This window comes from Coregonus clupeaformis, unplaced genomic scaffold, assembly GCF_020615455.1.
Source record: "Coregonus clupeaformis isolate EN_2021a unplaced genomic scaffold, ASM2061545v1 scaf0419, whole genome shotgun sequence".
Taxonomy (NCBI): Eukaryota; Metazoa; Chordata; class Actinopteri; order Salmoniformes; family Salmonidae; genus Coregonus; species Coregonus clupeaformis.
Window position 1 is genome coordinate 22,971 of NW_025533874.1, and position 23,139 is coordinate 46,109.

At 42.0% G+C, this 23,139-nt stretch overlaps 2 protein-coding genes across 7 annotated transcripts in view; both read left to right on the forward strand.

Moving 5' to 3' along the window:
• LOC121543489 (fasciculation and elongation protein zeta-2-like) overlaps nt 1-20,980 on the forward strand; it is a 31,629-nt gene extending 10,649 nt beyond the window's left edge. For 3 of the 6 annotated variants that reach the window (XM_041853374.2, XM_041853373.2, XM_041853370.2), the window contains 3 exons: nt 6,261-6,336; nt 6,528-6,593; nt 7,559-7,666. In XM_041853374.2, coding sequence (XP_041709308.1) covers nt 6,261-6,336; nt 6,528-6,593; nt 7,559-7,575 — 159 coding nt within the window. In that variant the 3' untranslated portion in view covers nt 7,576-7,666. Of the gene's footprint in view, nt 1-6,260; nt 6,337-6,527; nt 6,594-6,917; nt 6,946-7,558; nt 7,667-20,905 lie in introns of those variants that run through there. The other 3 variants (XR_006658653.1, XM_041853372.2, XM_041853371.2) reach the window with 3 other exon arrangements.
• Nucleotides 17,814-21,484, forward strand: clec3ba (C-type lectin domain family 3, member Ba). Its single transcript, XM_041853376.1, has 3 exons — nt 17,814-18,038; nt 18,214-18,312; nt 20,906-21,484. Exons 1-3 carry the CDS (start codon nt 17,942-17,944, stop codon nt 21,304-21,306), a joined length of 597 nt encoding a protein of 198 aa, XP_041709310.1. The 5' UTR covers nt 17,814-17,941; the 3' UTR covers nt 21,307-21,484.
• The last annotated feature ends 1,655 nt before the right edge of the window (nt 21,485-23,139 follow it).

Consider the following 23,139-nt stretch of genomic DNA (forward strand, 5'->3'; position numbering starts at 1 on the left):
CACAAGATACCTGTCTGATTCACGCCTGTCTGAGTGGGCTAATCCATTGCGGAGGCCGCAGGGATGGCACACCAGTATCACCAGTAGTACATTTACAGTTAATTCCCATAATTTCTAATATACAATGTTTGTTTGGTTACGATAATTTCTGTTAATTAATTCAATATATTATTATTACAGTCTTATCATTGTCATTGTAGGAGTGGACACGTTGTTTGCAGAGCGCACAACCTAGGCTGTGAGAAAAAAGTTTTGGTTTATTTCATTCCATTTACGAGTTGTCAATTTATTCATTATTTTGTTTGGAGTGCTCCTGTCAATCTTGAGTAAAGGACACGCACGTGATTAAGCATATAGAAGTAGGACTAGTCTACTTGGTCTGTGAGCAAATGTAGGCCTATAATTGTGCCCATTTGAGGATCTAATACTATTTATAATTGTCTTAACTCACCATCACTGTGGAATTTCTCAAAGTAATTATTTCTTCGCCTCAAGCAGCGAGTAAACAAAGTCTGCTTTTACATCCATTGAAAATGACAGTTGTTCCTCAACACAGCCTATTTGAAAAATAGCCTATTTGAAAAATAGCCTATTTGAAAAATCTTTCCAGCTCTCTTCCTTTCGATTTCGAAAATAGCCTACAGCTGTGTCTGTCTGTCTAGAGCTCACCAGAGCTGGAAACTCTGAGGGCCCAGAATATTTTATACAATGTTGCAAGTTTGCTAGCAGGAGCTTCAGGCCAGACCAAGTTAATACAATAGCTGACACAATGTTTCAAGTCCTTGCATAGCCAATGTGATTTAAAGCATATTTATTTTTATCAGGATATTTTCTATCTGCAGGCTGCAATGTTTTTATTTGTTGGCTTTATGTAGGCTATTTTTACATATTGGCAATGGCAATAGAAGATACTTTTAGATTTGTATCATTTTCATTTAGATATAATTTTGATTAACCACATAACATTGAGTTTGAGATATTAAGACTTTATTATAAATGAAATTAAACTGTTCCACGAAAATGTGCATATGAAAATCATAACTGGCATGCAGATCAGTAAAAATGGTATGATAACTTGGCACTCCAAATGGAAAAGGTTGCCGACTGCTGGTGTAGCCTATTACCGGAAACATCAGGAGTGTAACAACAGAGGCAGAATCTGCGAAGGCCAGCAGTAGCGGGCAGCGGGAGGAAGAGGGTCGGGAACAGGTGTTTTTCTTCTGGTTAGGCTAGATTGATCTCTGGCTCCCTCTTTAGTAATGTGTGTCTTCATTTTTAATCGCAGTGCTTAAGCATCAGACAAGCTCAGTAGCATACATATAGTTGCTTTTATTCAAACATAGGATGTGGAAAAATACACATACCAATCAGATGACTCTTGGTCAACTAAGACTTGTTTTAGTCGGGGACAGCCCTACACTGTGTCACGATCGTCGTACGGAATAGACCAAGGCGCAGCGTGATGAACGAACATGTTTATTTACCTTTAGTGATAAATACTGACAATGAACAAAACAACAAACGATTCGTAACGTCCTAGGTAACATAGACCAACACGGAACAAGAACCCACAAACACAAAGGGAAAAACAGACAGTTTAAATATGGCTCCCAATCAGAGACAACCAGCCACAGCTGACACTCGTTGCCTCTGATTGGGAGTCACTCAGGCCAACATAGAAACAGAACTAGAACCCCCAACATAGAAATATAACACATAGAATGAACACACCCTGGCTCAACATATAGAGTCCCAGCGCCAGGGTGTGACAGTACCCCCCCCTAAAGGCGCGGACTGCGACCGCGCCTCAACCAGAGCAAAACAGGGGAGGGCTGGGTGGGCATTCCTCCTCGGCGGCGGTTCTGGCTCCGGGCTTGCCCACCACCCTCCAATAAGCCCCCCATAGCACCCCTGGTCCGGTCTGGCCCCGCTGGCTGGAGCTGAACTGGACGTAGCAGGAGCGGTTAGCTTCAGCTCCGTTGTGGAGCAGTTGACCGGTACCTGATTAGGCACCGGTGACCCAGGCACGGGTTGTGCCGGACTGACGACGCGCACCCCTGGCTGGTGCGTGAGGCGAGAACGGACCGGACCGGGCTGACGATCGCGCACCCCTGGCTTGGCGCGTGGAGCAGCAACGGGCCGGACCGGGCTGACGATGCGCACCCCTGGCTTGGTGCGTGGAGCCGGAACGGGCCTCACCGGACTGACGACTCGCACCCCTGGCTTGGTGCGAGTAGCAGGAACGGGCTGGACCAGGCTGACGACTCGCACCCCTGGCTTGGTGCGTGGAGCCGGAACGGGCCTCACCGGACTGACGACTCGCACCCCTGGCTTGGTGCGTGGAGCAGCAACGGGCTTTACCAGGCTGACGACTCGCACCCCTGGCTTGGTGCGAGTAGCAGGAACGGGCTGGACCAGGCTGACGACTCGCACCCCTGGCTTGGTGCGAGTGGCAGGAACAGGCCGGGCCGGGCTGGCGACGCGCACCGTAGGCTTGGTGCGAGTGGCAGGAACAGGCCGGGCCGGGCTGACGACGCACATCGTAGGTTATGTGCGAGGAGCAGGAACAGGCCGGGCCGGGCTGGCGACGCGCACCTTAGGCTTGGTGCGAGTGGCAGGAACAGGCCGGGCCAGGCTGGCGACGCGCACCGTAGATTTGGTGCGAGTGGCCGGAACAGGCCGGGCCGGGCTGGCGACGCACACCGTAGACTTGGTGCGAGTGGCAGGAACTGGCCGGGCCGGGCTGGCGACGCGCACCGTAGACTTGGTGCGAGTGGCAGGAACAGGCCGGGCCAGGCTGGCGACGCGCACCCTAGACTTGGTGCGAGTGGCAGGAACAGGCCGGGCCGGGCTGGCGACGCACACCGTAGACTTGGTGCGAGTGGCAGGAACAGGCCGGGCCGGGCTGGCGACGCACACCGTAGGCTTGGTGCGAGGGGCAGGAACAGGCCGGACCGGGCTGGCGACGCACACCGTAGGCTTGGTGCGAGAGGCAGGAACAGGCCGGACCGGGCTGGTGACGCGCACCGTACATTTGGTGCGAGGGGCCGTAACAGGCCGGACCGTACTGGGGACACACACCACTGGCTCTACCCCGGGATCTGGAACGGGCCGGACCGGACTGGTAACACACCCCAGTACCTCTCGCCGTGCCTCTAAACCTTCTTTCCCTACTTTGACCAGTGGCCCCCGTAACTGGTGGCCTTCTGAATACGCCCCTTTTCTGCCTTCGTCAGCCCCGTCGTCCATGCCCTGTGCCCCCCCCTAAAAATGTTTTGGGGTTGCCTCTCGTCAGCCCGACGACGACACTGATCACGCCGTTGCTCCTCTCTCCGTCGCCTCTCTACTGTCTCACTCCATGGCCGGCGATCCATCCCGGCCAGGATTTCCTCCCAGGTCCAGGACCCCTGCCCGTCTAAGATCTGCTCCCACGTCCAGGCTGCCTGCTCCTGGACATGCTGCTTGGTCCTGTGATGGTGGGTTCTTCTGTCACGATCGTCGTACGGAATAGACCAAGGCTATGAACGAACATGTTTATTTACCTTTAGTGATAAATACTGACAATGAACAAAACAACAAACGATTCGTAACGTCCTAGGTAACATAGACCAACACGGAACAAGAACCCACAAACACAAAGGGAAAAACAGACAGTTTAAATATGGCTCCCAATCAGAGACAACCAGCCACAGCTGACACTCGTTGCCTCTGATTGGGAGTCACTCAGGCCAACATAGAAACAGAACAACTAGAACCCCCAACATAGAAATATAACACATAGAATGAACACACCCTGGCTCAACATATAGAGTCCCAGCGCCAGGGTGTGACACACTGTATGTAGAATATATTTGTATGTAGACCTACTGATAGCTAGCTGTAGTTCTAGCTAATAAATAAACTATTTGGGCTAAAAGTACATTTCCTGAAGTAAATGTGATGTGTTTGCTAGCTTGTTTTAAAGTATGTATGGTTTTGTAAAAAGTAATGTTTTGTCATACCTGTGATATATGGTCTGATATACCATGGCTTTCAGCCAATCAGCATTCAGTGCTCGAACCAGGTTTATAATTGTAAATAAATCCCCTTTGCACATGTGCATAACTATAGATAAATCCGACAGGAGAGTTTGAGTGATGAAAGTTGGGGATCTCGAAATCTCTGAGCAAGAAACACTTGGATGAACATAAAAAAACGAATGTTAGGCTCTTTTCTGGCAATTGTGCTGTTATTATGTGCCAGATGTTAAGACTACAACCCGTCATTGACTTGTCATTTCAATAGGCATTGGCTACAGACTAAAATCTGTTTTTTTTAATTATAATTCAATTTTGCTTAGATAATGGCAGGTAGCCTATAGCCCCTGATAGGCCTACATCTCTTTTCAGATAGTCTACAGTATCCTAGACAAGATGTAGGCTAGATGTAAACTGAACGATTTAGCAGCTTGCTTAGTTCAAATTAACAGACTAATTTATTCCATATGAATAGCGAGGTGATTTCGCAATAAGAAGTGCTTGTTTCCCCAATAGCCTGCTGGAATAGGCTACTGAGGATGGGTTCATCATTTCAATCACTGAATTAAATATTAATAATATTTATATGAACTGAATATGCTTGTCAACACCAGCCAGTGTTAATTTTTTTGAATTTGTTTTACCTGTAGCCTAATCTGACTACTGTTCATAATAACACAAGGTTACAACAACAATAAACTGAAGTTATAGGCTATTTATTAAATTAATTTGCCAGCTCCAGGTAGGCTACACAAGTGGCACAAATTGATTTGCAATGACTCCAGTGATATTGTCATTTCAACACATGTATTGTATCAAATGGTAGCCTACAATGGCATATACATTAATAGGCTGTACATTTAGCCTAATGTCAGTTTCATTGAGGACTTTTCCCCATAAAAAGAACCAGGCGAGGGAGTTCCATAACTTCCATTTCAAATTTCCACTCGGGCAGCCCCCAAGACCCAAGAACTGAGCATGCATAAAGCACTTCGCTTGATACCGTTTTCTTTAAGCAGTCAACATTAGAATGCAGTTTAAACCATCTCCGAGTGGATTTATGTAATGCGCTATAGTGCGCCCAAAGTCGTTTTCCAGTGCTTTGCCTTGTTGCATTTACAGTGAATGGAATGTTGGAATTGATGATGTCACAGTGCGGCCTTTAGAATGTTGAGGAAATGCCATGAAAGTGGATGGAGGACAAAAAGAAGGACAAAAAAATGTATAACTTAAAAAGTATAAAATATATTTTAAAAAGTATGTAAGCACACTGGTCCTGACCAGTCTACACGTTGTAATGTTTCAACAGCGTTTCTAGCTTGAACAGTGTAAGAGGAGTAGCGTGCTAAATAATAATAATAAAATGTCTGAAATATGACAAAGATTTAAAGTTGGGACTTTTGCTCTGCAAGTCCCACCTAAAAATGCTGATCCACCCAGCGTTACATTTCCATAAACTGAATATGAATTACTCGCTGTCTCACCTCTCCATAGGAAATGGCTAACCATAACCTGTTGTATTTAAGAAGGAGTCTTAACAAACATCACTAAGTTAATTGCCTTTCTACAATGGTTGCCCACTTCTACTCTCATGGAGCAACAATTTAACAATTGTATTTAGCATGTACAGTGCCTATTGAAAGTCTTCACTCCCCTTGCACAGTTTTTCAAAAATGTCTGCCTTAAAATTAAATGTAAAAAGGGATTCAATTAGATTTTTTCCCGACCAATCTACACAACCTACTCCACAATTTCAATGTAAAAGAAAATTATAGAAAATGTTCTTAATTAATTAGAACAAAAAACTAAGATGTCTTGATTGCGTATGTCTTCACACACCAGAGTTAATACTTGGTGGAAGCACTTTTGGCAGCCATTACAGCTGTGAGAGGAAAAGTTGTGTAAAGTTGGTAGGATCTCATTCAAAATTATTCACAGCTGTAATGCCTGCCAATGGTGGTTCCACCAAGTACTAACTCTGGGGTGTGAAGACATATGCAATCAAGACTTGTTTTTTTATTTGTATTAATTTGGGAAATGTTCCATAATTCTTCTTTCATTTTGAAAATGTGGGATAGGTTGTGTAGATCAGTAGGAAAACAATATAATGTGTAATACCTTTTTAGATTGAATTTTAAGGGAGAAAAATGTGAAAAGTGTACAAGGGGTGTTTACACTTTCACTAGGCACTGTACTTATTCTCTCTCTTTTTCTCTGTTGTTTCTACCCCATGGTCTCTCTTAGTATCTGACCACAGTCATCCCTTATGAGAAGAAAGGAGGTCCTCCATCGGTGGAAGATCTTCAGATCCTTACCCAAAGTAAGTGGCTGTCAGGTGCAGAGCATTTATCCCCCACCCATCACATGAATCTTAAATAAATAAAAACATTTATGCTACTTGAAGTACAGGCTACAGTTGTTTATCTAGTGTTACAGATGGTTGACATACCCTGGTCAAATAAATTCCTGGAATAAATAAATTTTTCTGATTGGTTTGTGTTTCTGTTGCAGTCCTGCAAGCTATGAGAGACGACAGTGACAAGGTGCCCAGCCTTCTGACAGACTACATTCTCAAAGGTGAATACACTCAGCCTCTCCCTATGTACATTTTAACATTAGTAGGCTATATTACAGTGAGTTATGTGTTGTTGGCATACTGTTGTCTCTGCATTTTTGTAGAATTCAAGAACATAACGATTATTGATAACTCCTGATTTTCACATAAGGCTATTTTAAGTTAGGCTTTTCTACTGTTTAAGTTGTTGTGCCTTTTCTTTTGTGCGTATGGTACAGGGCAATTTACAGTTGCGTGATCACCTTTTTCCTTAATTCCTTTCTTAAAATTTTTTTCTCTCCATTCTTCATTTTCTGTTCAATGTCTCGCTGCATTGTACTTGCTAGCTCTGGTGTGAGAGCCATGGACAGAGAGGTTTGTGACACACATTCACAGACACTGTGCACTGTGTGGTGTAGTTCACTCACTGCGGGAGAGCACACCTAGTGGCCACTGAGCTTTAGGGTATTGTAACCGTACCCTGCCCTTGTGTCCTGTCACTGCCCTGCGCCCCCACCCTCACTGTCACACTGCTGCTGTTTAGGGTATGGTAGACCCCATTGCTGCTCCAGTTGGTGTCACAAAGTTATCCCTGACCCACGACCTTGCTTTGCGTAACCCTTCACATCCTCAAGTGATCCCAAATGGACCTTACGGGTTCTTCTGAAACGCTCCCTGGGAAGCACTACTCTTACAACCATTGGAACCTATTTCTCTTTCTGGGCTCACTGAATACTAAATGGCTGTATTGGCATATTGTGTATTGTTGTTGTTGCTGTTTCAAGTGTGTTTGGATTGCTTGAGACTGTTTTCCTGATCAAACCTAGATACAGGTACTTGGTTATTTTATTTCTCCTGTTTCACTATTTCATTCCTTTTTCTCCACCCAAGCTTCTTCCATTTCTTACTTTTGTGTTTTCCCGTAGTAGCCTAACTGGCATTCACACCTAGTCTCAGCCATACTAATTTATATGTGTTTTTTCCACAGTGCTTTGCCCAACATAGACTGGAAGGACGATAACTGACAATTTGGAAACGAGGTGAGGGATCTGGTTTCAATGTCAACAAACAAAATGAAGAGGACTCGCTCACTGTGTAAAAAAACATAAGCACACTTAATTTATTCTTTATGATGCATGGGATTTTACCTCAAGTTGCTCCTTTTTGTGTAACACCCATAGATGTTTTTTTTTTTTTTACCTCATTCAGTATTATTTTCTCTGTGTTGAGCATGGTGATGTCACAAACCTTGTGTATTTGGCAACTTCAAGTATTTTTTTTTTTTTTTCTTATTATTATTATTTTTACTTTAAGTGCAGTGTAAATTACAGTACTCAAAGTCATGAGAAAGATACTCATAAATTCTAGTGTAGCATCTACTGTATGTGGCTGATTTTAACGGCCTTTTGGGTTGTGTCTTAATTTGATTAACCTAATCTGAATGTCTCAGAAACGACTGAGCTACACTCCACAGCAATTGTAATATCAGGGATATGAAACATTTTAGATTTGTTTAAAAGTGCTTAAATACATTTCATTAATAAAATCAACCCTGAACTAAATACTGACATTATTCTACACAACTCAGTCCTCCATTTGGCCTCCCTAAAAGCACTGCACATATATATTTCTGTCATAGCTAAATACTGTAGTAGTACCATTGTTGTCATACTTAGAAGGAATTGCAAAGGTAATGTGAACAGAACTCTAATTCATTACAAAGCACTGATGTGACTACTAGCTATGCATTTGAGTAAATAATGACTCACTGAAGCCCTGAATCAGAGGCACCATGCAGTCCAGACCTGGCCAGTCTGTGAAGGCTGTGCACACAAGCTGGGCATTATTATATTTCTACACACAAGAAATGAAGATGCCTTTGTATTTGCCATAATTTTTTGTACATTGTAAATGACTTATTTTTAACCAAATGTTATTATACTGAGCTACTTATCTGCTACACTATTAATTTATTTTGTAAATATTTTATTTCGAATACATTTATAAAGTCAATGGTAAACCCAATTTAATCGGTTTTTGTTTCATTACTGAGTCAACTCTCTTTTTTTCTCCTTACTCATACAGCATACTCCAGATATTCTTCAATGACAATAATATGGAACAACATAGACAACTTATTTAGTTATGCAAACTCAACCTTACATTTAGCCAGTACCCCTGGCCAGTACTTTTAATATTGTAACAGACAGCCATGCTCTTTCAATGCATTGAAGGGTTTGCCTGAATGACGGTGTTGCCACTTTACTCTAATCCTCATTGGAACATGGGGAAATCATAAAGCTAGTGTTATATTGAACACAAAACATTGACAGTTAACTCATTTTTCCAACTCCAACTAGGAGAATAAAACATTGGAAAGAGGAACAACATACACTACCGGTCAAAAGTTTTAGAACACCTACTCATTCAAGGGTTTTTCTTTATTTTTTACTATTTTCTACATTGTATAATAATGGTGAAGACATCAAAACTATGAAATAACACATATGGAATCATGTAGTAACCCAAAAAGTAAATACATTCCACAAATTAACTTTTAAGAAGGCACACCTGTTAATTGAAATGCATTCCAGGTGACTACCTCATGAAGCTGGTTGAGAGAATGCCAAGAGTGTGCAAAGCTGTCATCAAGGCAAAGGGTGGCTATTTGAAGAATCTCAAATATATAATATATTTTCATTTGTTTAACACTTTTTTGGTTACTACATGATTCAATATGTGTTATTTCATAGTTTTGATGTCTTCACTATTATTCTACAATGTAGAAAATAGTCAAAATAAAGAAAAACTCTTGAATGAGTAGGTGTTCTAAAACTTTTGACCGGTAGTGTATATGGATCCAATGGTTTGTGCAAATGTGAGAGAGATGGCTCCTTTGATACCAGTGTCTTTCACTTCACCAGTAGGCCTATAGATACTTGAGGATAAGAGTAACTCACACTTGCATATAATACATGTGAAATACAAAAACAAACACACACTCCAAAACACACTGTTGTTTCATTATCAGCTGGACACGTGTCAGCCGAACCATTTCCAGCTAGCTGAGAGGAACCAGATTAAATAAATAAAAGGCTGTTTTGGCAGCTAGGCCAAACCAGTAGGTAGCTACCAGTGGTAACATGATTACATGATGCGTGGGATGATGGAAACCAAATCAGGCCATGTGACAACCAAACCAACACATGGCACCCCATGAAGAACTTGAAGATACCACAAGAATATCACTATTGTTTGGAATGAGAATGAAACACAAAGATCATGTCTAGAGATAATATCACTGCTTCATATTATATCTAAATGGAGTTACATTTCAAGATAGGAAACTGATATTTGATATCTGAGATGAACAAATTCTCATCATGGACGCCGCACAAGGTAAACTGAGATAAACTCATTCACTATTGCGAAATGGAGCATATGAATGGCGACATGTCATGACAGAATATCTCATGTTAAATAGAGGCCTCATCTGCAAAAAGCATATGAAGAGTTTCTACCAAAATTATATACAGTGGGGAGAACAAGTATTTGATACACTGCCGTTTTTGCAGGTTTTCCTATTTACAAAGCATGTAGAGGTCTGTAATTTTTATCATAGGTACACATCAACTGTGAGAGACAGAATCTAAAGAAATCCAGAAAATCCAGAAAATCACATTGTATGATTTTTAAGTAATTCATTTGCATTTTATTGCATGACATAAGTATTTGATACATCAGAAAAGCAGAACTTAATATTTGGTACAGAAACCTTTGTTTGCAATTACAGAGATCATACGTTTCCTGTAGGTCTTGACCAGGTTTGCACACACTGCAGCAGGGATTTTGGCCCACTCCTCCATACAGACCTTCTCCAGATCCTTCAGGTTTCGGGGCTGTCGCTGGGCAATACGGACTTTCAGCTCCCTCCAAAGATTTTCTATTGGGTTCAGGTCTGGAGACTGGCTAGGCCACTCCAGGACCTTGAGATGCTTCTTACGGAGTCACTCCTTAGTTGCCCTGGCTGTGTGTTTCGGGTCGTTGTCATGCTGGAAGACCCAGCCACGACCCATCTTCAATGCTCTTACTGAGGGAAGGAGGTTGTTGGCCAAGATCTCGCGATACATGGCCCCATCCATCCTCCCCTCAATAAGGTGCAGTCATCCTGTCCCCTTTGCAGAAAAGCATCCCCAAAGAATGATGTTTCCACCACCATGCTTCACGGTTGGGATGGTGTTCTTGGGGTTGTACTCATCCTTCTTCTTCCTCCGAACACGGCGAGTGGAGTTTAGACAAAAAAGCTCTATTTTTGTCTCATCAGACCACATGACCTTCTCCCATTCCTCCTCTGGATCATCCAGATGGTCATTGGCAAACTTCAGATGGGCCTGGACATGCGCTGGCTTGAGCAGGGGGACCTTGTGTGCGCTGCAGGATTTTAATCCATGACGGCATAGTGTGTTACTAATGGTTTTCTTTGAGACTGTGGTCCCAGCTCTCTTCAGGTCATTGACCAGGTCCTGCCATGTAGTTCTGGGCTGATCCCTCACCTTCCTCATGATCATTGATGCCCCACGAGGTGAGATCTTGCATGGAGCCCCAGACTGAGGGTGATTGACCATCATCTTGAACTTCTTCCATTTTCTAATAATTGCGCCAACAGTTGTTGCCTTCTCACCAAGCTGCTTGCCTATTGTCCTGTAGCCCATCCCATCCTTGTGTAGGTCTACAATGTTATCCCTGATGTCCTTACACAGCTCTCTGGTCTTGGCCATTGTGGAGTTGTTGGAGTCTGTTTGATTGAGTGTGTGGACAGGTGTCTTTTATACAGGTAACGAGTTCAAACAGGTGCAGTTAATACAGGTAATGAGTGGAGAACAGGAGGGCTTCTTAAAGAAAATCTAACAGGTCTGTGAGAGACGGAATTCTTACTGGTTGGTAGGTGATCAAATACTTATGTCATGCAATAAAATGCAAATTAATTACTTAAAAATCATACAATGTGATTTTCTGGATTTTTGTTTTAGATTCCGTCTCTCACAGTTGAAGTGTACCTATGATTAAAATTACAGACCTCTACATGCTTTGTAAGTAGGAAAACCTGCAAAATCGGCAGTGTATCAAATACTTGTTCTCCCCACTGTATGTCACGCCCTGACTCAGAGGACGCTTGTATGTTGAGTCAGGGTGTGTATTTTCCTTGCTGTGTTTTGTTCTATGTTGTGAATCTAGTATTTCTAGATCTATGTTGGCCGGTGTGGTTCCCAATCAGAGGCAGCTGTCGCTCGTTGTCTCTGATTGGGGACCATACTTAGGCAGCCTATTGGCACTAGTGGGTTGTGGGATCTTGTTCCGTGTTAAGGTATGTTGTGTTGTGCTGCCTTGGACTTCACGTTTCGTTTTGTTTGTTACTTTGTCGTTGTGTTTGATATTTAATAAACATGTACGCATATCACGCTGCGCCTTGGTCCGTCCCGTCTGTAAACGAACGTGACAGAAGATCCCACCAAACGAGGACCAAGCAGCGTGATCAGGAGCAAATGCCGGGAATTCAACATGAGGTTACATTAGTAGATGTCCTCCTCGGTTGGGGGAGAATTACGGAGGAGGAGGCCGTCCGTTACCGGAAGGCGATGAAGGAGGATGCCCAGGTAGGAGAGGAGAAACGGCGCCAACAGTGCCGACGACGGAGACCCGAGAGGCAACCCCAATAATTTTTTTTGGGGGGGGCACACAGTGTGAACGACGAGGCAGCAGGAGGCCGTTAAAGGGCGGATCTGCAGGTTAGGAGAGGAGGCCACCATGTTACGGGGGCTACTGGTTCAGAGGGAGCAGGAGTTATTTGGTCAGAGGGAGGCGCTACAGGAGGCTATAAGGGAGAAGGAAAGTGTAGAGGCACGGCGCGAGGAGCTGGTTAGGCAGCAGAAGGAGCGGGGGTTAATAAAGGAACCCAGTTCCGCTCCTCGCACCAAGCAAGTGGTGCGTGTCGCCAGTCCGGTCCGGCCCGTTCCTGCTTCCCGCACTAAGCCAGTGGTGCGTGTTCCCAGTACGGCCGACCCGTTCCTGCCCCTCGCACCAAGCCAGTGGTGCGCGTCACCAGTCTGGCCTCGCACCAAGCCACTGGTGCGCATCGCCAGCCCGGTCCGGCCTGTTCCTGCCCCTCGCACCAAGCCAGTGGTGCGCGTCGCCAGCCCGGCACGGCCCGTGCCTGTTCCACCGGTGCCTGGTTCGGCACCGGTCAGCTGCTTTACTCCGGAGCCAGAGCAGTCCGCTCCACCGGTGCCCAGTTCAGCTCCGGTTAACTGCTTCACTCCGGAGCCAGAGCAATCCGTTCCACCGGTGCCCAGTTCAGCTCCGGTCAGCTGCTCCACTCCGGAGCCAGAGCAATCTGCTCCACCGGGGTCCAGTCCAGCTCCGGTCAGCGGCTCCACTCCGGAGCCAGAGCAGTCCGCTCCACCGGTGCCTGATCCAGCTCCGGTCAGCGGCTCCACTCCGGAGCCAGAGCAGTTCGCTCCACCGTCGTCGGGTCCAGCTCCAGTCAGCGGTTCCAGTCCAGACACAGACGTCAGCCCCTCTCCAGGTTCGGGGTCTCCCACACCAGGGTCCAGACAGGGCTTGGTACATCGTGGGAGGAAGGAGAGGGGAAGCAGCGCGCCGAGGTCCAGACCAGACCAGGGGCGTAACAGGGAGGCGGAGAGTAAGAGGTCGTCACGCCCGGAGCCGGATCCGCCTCCGAGGCGGAATGCCCACCCGGCCCCTACCCTGCTATGTTTATGTTGTGCGGCAGTGTATCAAATACTTGTTCTCCCCACTGTATGTCACGCCCTGACTCAGAGGATGCTTGTATGTTGAGTCAGGGTGTGTATTTTCCTTGCTGTGTTTTGTTCTATGTTGTGAATCTAGTATTTCTAGATCTATGTTGGCCGGTGTGGTTCCCAATCAGAGGCAGCTGTCGCTCGTTGTCTCTGATTGGGGACCATACTTAGGCAGCCTATTGGCACTAGTGGGTTGTGTGATCTTGTTCTGTGTTAAAGTATGTTGTGTTGTGCTGCCTTGGACTTTTTGTTTTGTTTGTTACTTTGTCGTTGTGTTTGATATGTACGCATATCACGCTGCGCCTTGGTCCGTCCCGTCTGTAAACGAACGTGACACTGTTATATATATATATATATATATATATATATATATATGTATAGGTATATACAGTACCAGTCAAAAGTTTGGACACTCCTACTCATTCAAGGGTTTTTTCTTTATTTAAACTATTTTCTACATTGTAGAATAATAGTGAAGACATCAAAACTATGAAATAACACAATGGAATCATTTAGTAACCAAAGAAGTAATAAACAAATCCAAATATATTTGAGATTCTTCAAAGTAGCCACCCTTTGCCTTGATGACAGCTTTGCACACTCTTGGCATTCTCTCAACCAGCTTCATGAGGTAGTCACCTGGAAGATATTACAATTAACAGGCGTGCCTTGTTAAAAGTTAATTTGTGGAATTTATTTATTTCTTGAGCCAATCAGTTGTGTTGTGACAAGGTAGGGTTGGTATACAGAAGATAGCCCTATTTGGTAAAAGACGAAGTCCAAATTATGGCAAAAACTGCTCAAATAAGCAAAGAGAAACGACAGTCCATCATTACTTTAAGACATGAAGGAAAGGAAGACCCAGAGTTACCTCTGCTGCAGAGGATAAGTTCATTAGAGTTACCAGCCTCAGAAATTGCAGCCCAAATAATTGCTTCACGGAGTTCAAGTAACAGACACATCTCAACATCAACTGTTCAGAGAAGACTGCGTGAATCAGGTCTTCATGGTCGATTTGCTACAAAGAAACCACTACTAAAGGACACCAATATGAAGAAGAGACTTGCTTGGGCCAAGAAACACAAGCAATGGACATTAGACCGGTGGAAATCTGTCCTTTGGTCTGATGAGTCCAAATTTGAGATTTTTGGTTCCAACCGCCGTGTCTTTGTGAGATGCAGAGTAGGTGAACGGATTACCTCTGCATGTGTGGTTCCCACCGTGAAGCATGGAGGAGGAGATGTGATGGTGTGGTGGTGCTTTGCTGGTGACACTGTCTGTGATTTATTTAGAATTCAAGGCACACTTAACCAGCATGGCTACCACAGAATTCTGTAGCGATACGCTATCCCATCTGGTTTGTGCTTTGTGGGACTATCATTTGTTTTTTAACAGGACAATGACCCAACACACCTCCAGGCTGTGTAAAGGCTATTTGACCAAGAAGGAGAGTGATGGAGTGCTGCATCAGATGACCTGGCCTCCACAATCACCCGACCTCAACCGAATTGAGATGATTTGGGATGAGTTGGACCGCAGAGTGAAGGAAAAGCAGCAAACAAGTGCTCAGCATATGTGGGAACTCCGTCAAGGCTGTTGGAAAAGCATTCCAGGTGAAGCTGGTTGAGAGAATGCCAAGAGTGTGCAAAGCTGTCATCAAGGCAAAGGGTGGCTACTTTGAAGAATCTCAAATATATTTTGATTTGTTTAACACTTTTTTGGTTACTACATGATTCCATATGTTATTTCATAGTTTTGATGTCTTCCGTATTATTCTACAATGTAGAAAATAGTAAAAATAAAGAAAAACCCTTGAATGAGTAGTTGTGTCCAAACTTTTCACTGTTACTTTATATATTAAATAAATAAATAAATACAGTAATATGAGATCTGTATGTAAAACATTTAGCAGATGCGCTTATCCTGAGCGACTTAAAGTAAGTGCATTCACATTAAGACAGCTTGGTGAGACAACCACATATCACAGTCAAATATACAGTATACAAACATTCCATTCCACCTAAACAATGGATATACAGCGCCTTCAGAAATGATTCATACTCCTTGACTTATTCCACATTTTGTTGTGTTACAGCCTGAATTCAAATTCAAAATCTCACCAATCTACACACAGTACCCCATAATGACAAAATAAAAACATGTTTTTAGAAATGTTTGCAAATGTATTGAAAATGAATTACAGAAATATCTCATTTACATAAGTATTCACACCCATGTGTCAATACTTTGTAGAAGCACCTTTGGTAGTGATTACAGCGGAGTCTTTCTGGGTAAGTTTTGCCCATTATTATTTTCAAAATTCTTCAAGCTCTGTCAAATTGGTTGTTGGTCATTGCTAGACAACCATTTTCAAGTCTTTCCATAGATTTTCAAGTAGATTTAAGTCAAAACTGTAACTCGGCCACTCAGGAATATTCACTGTCTTCTTGGTAAGCAACTCCAGTGTAGATTTTAATCCATCTCCCAGTGTCTGGTGGAAAGCAGACTGAACCAGGTTTTCCTCTAGGAATTTGCCTGTGCTTAGCTCCATTCCATTTATTTTTTATCCTGGAAAACTTCCCAGTCCTTAACGATGACAAGCATACCCATAACATGATGCAGCCACCACTATGCTTGAAAATATGGAGAGTTGTACTCAGTTTGTGTTGTATTGGATTTGCCCCAAGCATAACACTTTGTATTCTTGACAAAAAGTTAATTGCTTTGCCAAATGTTTTGCAGTATTACTTTGGTGCCTTGTTGCAAACAGGATGCATGTTTTGGAATATTTTTTAATCTATACAGGCTTCATTCTTTTCACTCTGTCATTTAGCTTAGTATTGTGGAGTAACTACAATGTTGTAGATTCATCCTCAGTTTTCTCCTGTCACAGCCATTCAACTCTGTAACTGTTTTAAAGTCACCATTGGCCTCATGGTGAAATCCCTGAGCAATTTCCTTCCTCTCTGGCAACTGAGTTAGGAAGGACGCCTGTATCTTTGTAGTGACTGTATATTGATACACCATCCAAAGTGTAATTAATAAATTCACCATGCTCAAAGGGATATTAATTGTCTGTATTTTTTTTTACCCATCTACCAATAGGTGCCCTTCTTTGTGAGGCATTGGAAAACCTCCTTGGTCTTTGTGGTTGAATCTGTGTTTGAAATTCACTGCTCAACTGAGGGACCTTACAGATAATTGTATGTGTGGGGTACAGAGATGAGGTAGTCATTCAAAAATAATGTTAAACACTATTATTGCACACATAGTGAGTCCATGTAACTTATTATGTGACTTGTTAAGCCATTCTATACTCCTGAACTTATTTAGGCTTGCCATAACAAAGGGGTTGAATACTTATTGACTCAAGACATTTCAGCTTTTCATTTTTTATTAATTAGTAAACATTTCGAAAAACATATTTCTACTTTGGCATTATGGGTTATTGTGTGTAGGCCAGCGAAAAAAATCTCAATTTAATACATTTTAAATTTAGGCTGTAACACAACAACATTTGGAAAAAGTAAAGGGGTGTGAATACTTTCTGCAGGCACTGTATAGCGTTTGGCAAAAAAAATCTAAAATCTATGAATAACAAATCTGAGATCAGTAAGATTTTACACACACATGAAGGTACCATAAGTAATAATTTCTGATGACAAAACACAAATGTGAAAAATTTGTTGATATAGCGTTTTGCAAATAAACTCTTCTTATACTCCCCACAGCAATTAAGTGTGTGAGATATATTTTCATTTTGTCGTGGCCACAAGTTTGAGACAGCTCTCATAGATTCAGTTAGCAATGGGAATCTGTGGTCTGTGCATGTGAAATACAAAAACAAACACACACTCCAAAGCATGGTGTAAGGCTGCCACGTGTCAGCAAAACCTTGTCCAGCTAGCTGAGAGGAACCAGATGCAGGGTCTATGGAGCCCCCAATCCACCCAACCCCAAGACCATTGGAGCCCCTGGAACAAAGGAAACATGCTCCCTGGACCTCAGCCAGTATTCTACTACAATTAGAACAGATGTCTGTAAAGAGTGCCTGAGGTTACTAGTACGACTTTGTCACATTTTGTTATGGTAATAAATGCATCGGCTAACAGTTATAGGCCTAATGTTTATACAAGGTTATACTAAAGCTGCTTTGATCATTTAATTCTAATAGCCCGACAACTTCTTGTTCAATTTAGAATACAGGGGAAAATACATACAGTAGGCCAAATAGAAAATGGCCCTTAAATGTTTTATTATGGGAACCAAAAAGGAAGCATATGGGTAACCTAGAGCTAATTCCACTCCCGCCTCAACAGGGTTAAAAAGTCATCAATGAACATCCTGCGCCACCCCTCATAAAAATAAAAGGGAATAAAAGAACAAACGCCAGTTTGACATCTGTAAAACATTTGTTCTCTCAAAGTTGAGATTTCCTCTGTCAACTCCACAGTGCCAATTCCCGAAACAGATTTTTCCTGGCTAGTAGTGGAAATATAAACTGTCATTTACAAATCATATTAGTGGAAATATAGGCTACTAAGATATACACCATGAATGTCAGTGGTGTGCGTTTGTTGTTTTGCCTTCTCCTCCTCTGGCAATCCACATTCCAACAGACCTCATCTAAGAAAAAGGGCGCAAAGAAAGGTACGACACATTTTATCTCTATGTTGAGAGAATAATATCTGAGTCAATGTTAGTTCATCATTTACTTTGGGTAGATAAGAGGTTGAGCACAATACTGCTCAACCATGAACCATCGTCCTTGGTACAGTATTAGTTGTAAAACTTTGTTGATTCTACTCCAATTTCTTCAACATAGATGCTGAAAATAATGCTGCCATTGAGGAGCTGAAGAAACAGATTGATAACATAGTGCTGGAGTTGAATCTATTGAAAGAGCAGCAAGCCTTGCAATCAGGTAAGGGATATGTTACTGTTGATATCGAAAATGGAGTACTCTAATCTCAGTGAAGCAACAGGGAATGTATTGCATTGGTCAATTTAAGTTGTTTAGTCTGGATTCAATTTGGGGTGTTGCCTTAACATTAATATTTAAAGTACTAACAGAAATATATGTTATGTTCAAACAGTAGTCCTAGATTATAAAGTATGCCCATAAAGCATGTATGTATGTATTGATATGTACAGTGCCTTCAGAAAGTATTCATACCCCTTGACTTGTTCCACATTTTGTTGTGTTACAGCCTGAATTCAAAATTTATTAAATATATGTTTTTTTCTCACCCATCTACACACAATACCCCATAATGACAATGTGAAAACATGTTTTTAGAGATTTTTTCACATTTATTGAAAATGAAATACAGACATATCTAATTTACATCAGTATTCATACCCCTGAGTAAATACATGTTAGAATCACATTTGGCAGTGATTACAGCTGTGAGTCTTTCAGGGTAAGTCTCTAAAAGCTTTCCACACCTGGATTGTACAATATTTGCCCATTATTCTTTTCTAAATTCTTCAAGCTCTGTGAAATTGGTAGTTGATCATTGCTAGACAACCATTTTCAAGTCTTGCCATAGATTTTCAAACAGATTTACTGTAAGTCAAAACTGTAATTCACCCACTCACGAACATTCACTGTCTTCTTGGTAAACAACTCCAGTGTAGATTTGGCCTTGTGTTTAAGGTTATTGTCCTGCTGAAAGTTGAATTAATCTCCCAGTGTCTGATGGAAAGCAGAGTGAACCAGGCTTTCCTCTAGGATTCTGCCTGTCCTTAGCTCCATTCTGTTTTTTTATGTCCTGAAAAACTCCCCAGACCTTAACGATTACAAGCATACCCATAAAATGATGCAGCCACCACTATGCTTGAAAATATGGAGGGTGGTACTCAGTAATGTGTTGTATTGGATTTGCCCCAAACATAACACTTTGTATTCAGGACAAAAAGTTAATTGCTTTGCCACATTTTTTGCAGTAATACTTTAGTGTCTTGTTGCAAACATGATGCATGTTTTGGAATATTTTTATTCTGTACAAGCTTCCTTCTTTTCGCTCTGTCATTAAAGTTAGTATTGTGGAGTAGCTACCATGTTGTTGATCCATCCTCAGTTTTCTCCTATCGCAGCCATTACACTCTGTAACTGTTTTACTCACTATTGGCATCCCTGAGTGGTTTCCTCCTCTCCTGCAACTGAGTTAGGAAGGACGCCTGTATCTTTGTAGTGACTGTTGTATTGACACCATCCAAAGTGTAATTAATAACTTCACCATGCTCAAAGGGATATTCACTGTATGCTTTTAAAATGTTTACCCATTTACCAATAGGTGCCCTTCTTTGCAAAGCATTGGAAAACCTCCCTGGTCTTGTGGTTGAATCTGTTTGAACTTCGCTGTTTGACCGAAGTACCTTACAGATACAGTGCCTTCAGAAAGTATTCATACCCCTTGACTTGTTCCACATTTTGTTGTGTTACAGCGTGAATTCAAGATGGATGAAATATATGTTTTTCTCTCACCTATCTACACACAATACCTCAAAATGACAAAGTGACAACATGTTTTTAGAAATTTTTGCAAATTTATTGAAAATTAAATACAGCAATATCTCATTTACATAAGTATTCACACCCCTGAGTCAATACTTTGGGGCTGTGACAGCAATTTGGCAGCAATTACAGCTGTGAGTCTTTCTGGGTAAATCACTAAGAGATTTCCACACCTGGATTGTGCAACATTTGCAGATTATTCTTTTAAAAATTCTTCAAGCTCTGTCAAATTGGTTGTTGATCATTGCTAGACAATCATTTTCTTGGCATAGATTTTCAAGCAGATTTAAGCCAAACCTGTAACTCGCCCACTCAGGAACATTCACTGTCTTCTTGGTAAACAACTCCAGTGTAGATTTGGCCTTGTGTTTTAGGTTATTGTCCTGCTGAAAGGTGAATTCATCTCCCAGTGTCTGGTAGAAAGCAGACTGAACCAGGTTTTCCTCTAGGATTTTGCCTGTGCTTAGCTCCATTCCGTTTCTGCTCGACTGAGGGACCTTACAGATAATTGAATGTGTGGGGTACAGAGATTAGGTAGTTTTTCAAAAATCATTTTAAACACTATTATTGCACACAGAGTGAACCCATGCAACTTATTGTAACTTGTTAAGCATATTTTTACTCCTGAATTTATTTAGGCTTACCATAACAAAGGGGTTGAATACTTATTGACTCAAGACATTTCAGCTTTTCATTTTTAATTAATCTGTAAAAATAAAATAAAAACATAATTCCACTTTGACATTATGGGGTATTGCGTGCGTGTAAGCCAGTGACTACAAAATCTAAATTTAATCAATTTTAAATTCAGGCTGTAAAAAAGTCAAGGGGTGTGAATGCTTTCTGAAGGCACTGTATGGCAGTACAATACATATGAACGGATCTGAGAGCTACAGTCTCTGCCATTATCTTGTATTTTAACCCAAAGTTTTCTGTGATGATGTTGTGGATATTGAGCTGTACAAATAATCCAACTTTGATATACATTTTCTTCCAGTTTGCCTGAAAGGCATCAAGATTATTGGCAAGTGTTTCCTGGCCGATGCTGCTAAGAAGAACTACCACACAGCCTACGATGACTGCATTGCTAAAGGGGGCACAATCAGCACCCCTCTGACAGGGGATGACAACGATCAACTCGTCAACTACGTCCGCCGGAGCATCGGCCCAGAGGAACACATTTGGCTGGGCATCAATGACATGGTGACTGAGGGAGAATGGCTCGACCAGGCGGGCACCAACCTGCGCTTTAAGAACTGGGAGACTGACATTACCAACCAACCAGACGGTGGCCGTACCCACAACTGTGCCATTCTTTCTACCACTGCCAATGGAAAGTGGTTCGATGAGAGCTGTCGTGCTGAGAAGGCGTCTGTCTGCGAGTTCAACATCGTCTGAGAGCCAACCACTTTTATTCTGCTGTATCAGTCTCAACATCTACACTATATGGAAATATAATGCATGCACAATAATCTCTGTAATATCTGTATTATAACCTGTCTCACCACTGTGGTTTGAAATGTGGAAATGTGGAACCAACATGATTAAAAGTAACCTATTTTACACAAAAAATCAATTGCTGCAAGGTATGCTACACAGTACTATTATGCCCTGTTTATACATTAATATTTTCTTCCAGACTTTTTTAAATGTGTAATTTATTAGGATCCCCAATGGCGACAGCTAGTCTTACTGGGGTCCGACAAATAACGAAGAATACATTACAGAAAAAAGACTTTACAATTTACATACATTTAAAAATATTAACATGTAGTGTGCGTGTGTGTTTGGTCAACTCTTAGCCAAGAGAGACTGGCATGCATATTATTGATATTAGCCCTCTGATTATAATGAAGAGCAAAACGTGCCACTCTGTTCTGTGCCAGCTGCAACTTAACTAGGTCCTACTTTGTAGCACTTGACCATATGACTGGACAATAATCAAGATAAGATAAAACTAAAGCCTGCAGGACTTGCTTTGTGGAGTCTGGTGTCAAAAAAGCATAGCATGTCTTTATCACGGACAGACCTCTCTCCATCTTTACAACCATTGAATCAATATGTTTTGACCATGACAGTTTACAATCTATGGTAACACTAATTCATTTAGTCTCCTCAACTTGCTCAACAGCCACACCATTCATTACCAGATTCAGCTGAGCTCTAGAACTTAGGGAATGATTTGTACCGAATATAATGCTCTTAGTTTAAGAGATATTCAGGACCAGTTTAGTACTATTACTGGCCACCCATTCTAAAACTGTCTGCAACTCTTTGTTTAGGGTTGCATTGATTTCACTATCTGTTGTTGCTGACGATTATAGCGTTGAATCATCAGAATACATCGACACACAGGCTTTGTTTAATGCCAGTGGCAGGTCAATGGTAAAAATAGAAAAGAGTAGCGGGCTAAGAGAGCAGCCCTGCGATACACTACACTTTGCATGTTTAACATTAGAGAAGCCTCCATTAAATAAAACCCTCTCTGTTCTATTAGATAGATAGCTCTGAATCCACGATATGGCAGAGGTTTAAAAGCCATAACACATACACTACCAGTCAAAAGTTTTAGAACACCTACTCATTCAAGGGTTTTTCTTAATTTTTACTATTTTCTACATTGTAGAATAATAGTGAAGACATCAAAACTATGAAATAACACAAATGGAGAATGTAGTAACCAAAAATATATTTTATATTTGAGATTCTTCAAATAGCCACCCTTTGCCTTGATGACAGCTTTGCGAGAGTGTGCAAAGCTGATTAATAACCTGAACCAGATTACAGGCACCGGTTACAGTGAGAAGCTTCCTCTTGAGTAGACAGCTAGATGACAACCAGTCAATATTCAGGTCCCCAAGAAAGTACACCTCTCTGTGTACATCACATACACTATCAAGCATTTCACACATATTAGAATAGAATAAATCAAATCAAATTGTATTTGCCACATGAGCCGAATACAACAGGTGTAGACCTTACAGTGAAATGCTTACTTACAAGCCCTTAACCAACAATGCAGTTTTAAGAAATAAAGTGTTAAGTAAAAAATATATAAGTAAAAAATAAAATATTTAAATAATTAAAGAGCGGCAGTAAAATAAAATAATAGTAGGGAGGCTATATACAGGGGGTACCGGTACAGAGTCAATGTGCAGGGGCACCGGTTAGTCGAGGTAATTGAGGTAATATGTACATGTGGGTAGAGTTAAAGTGACTATGCATAGATAA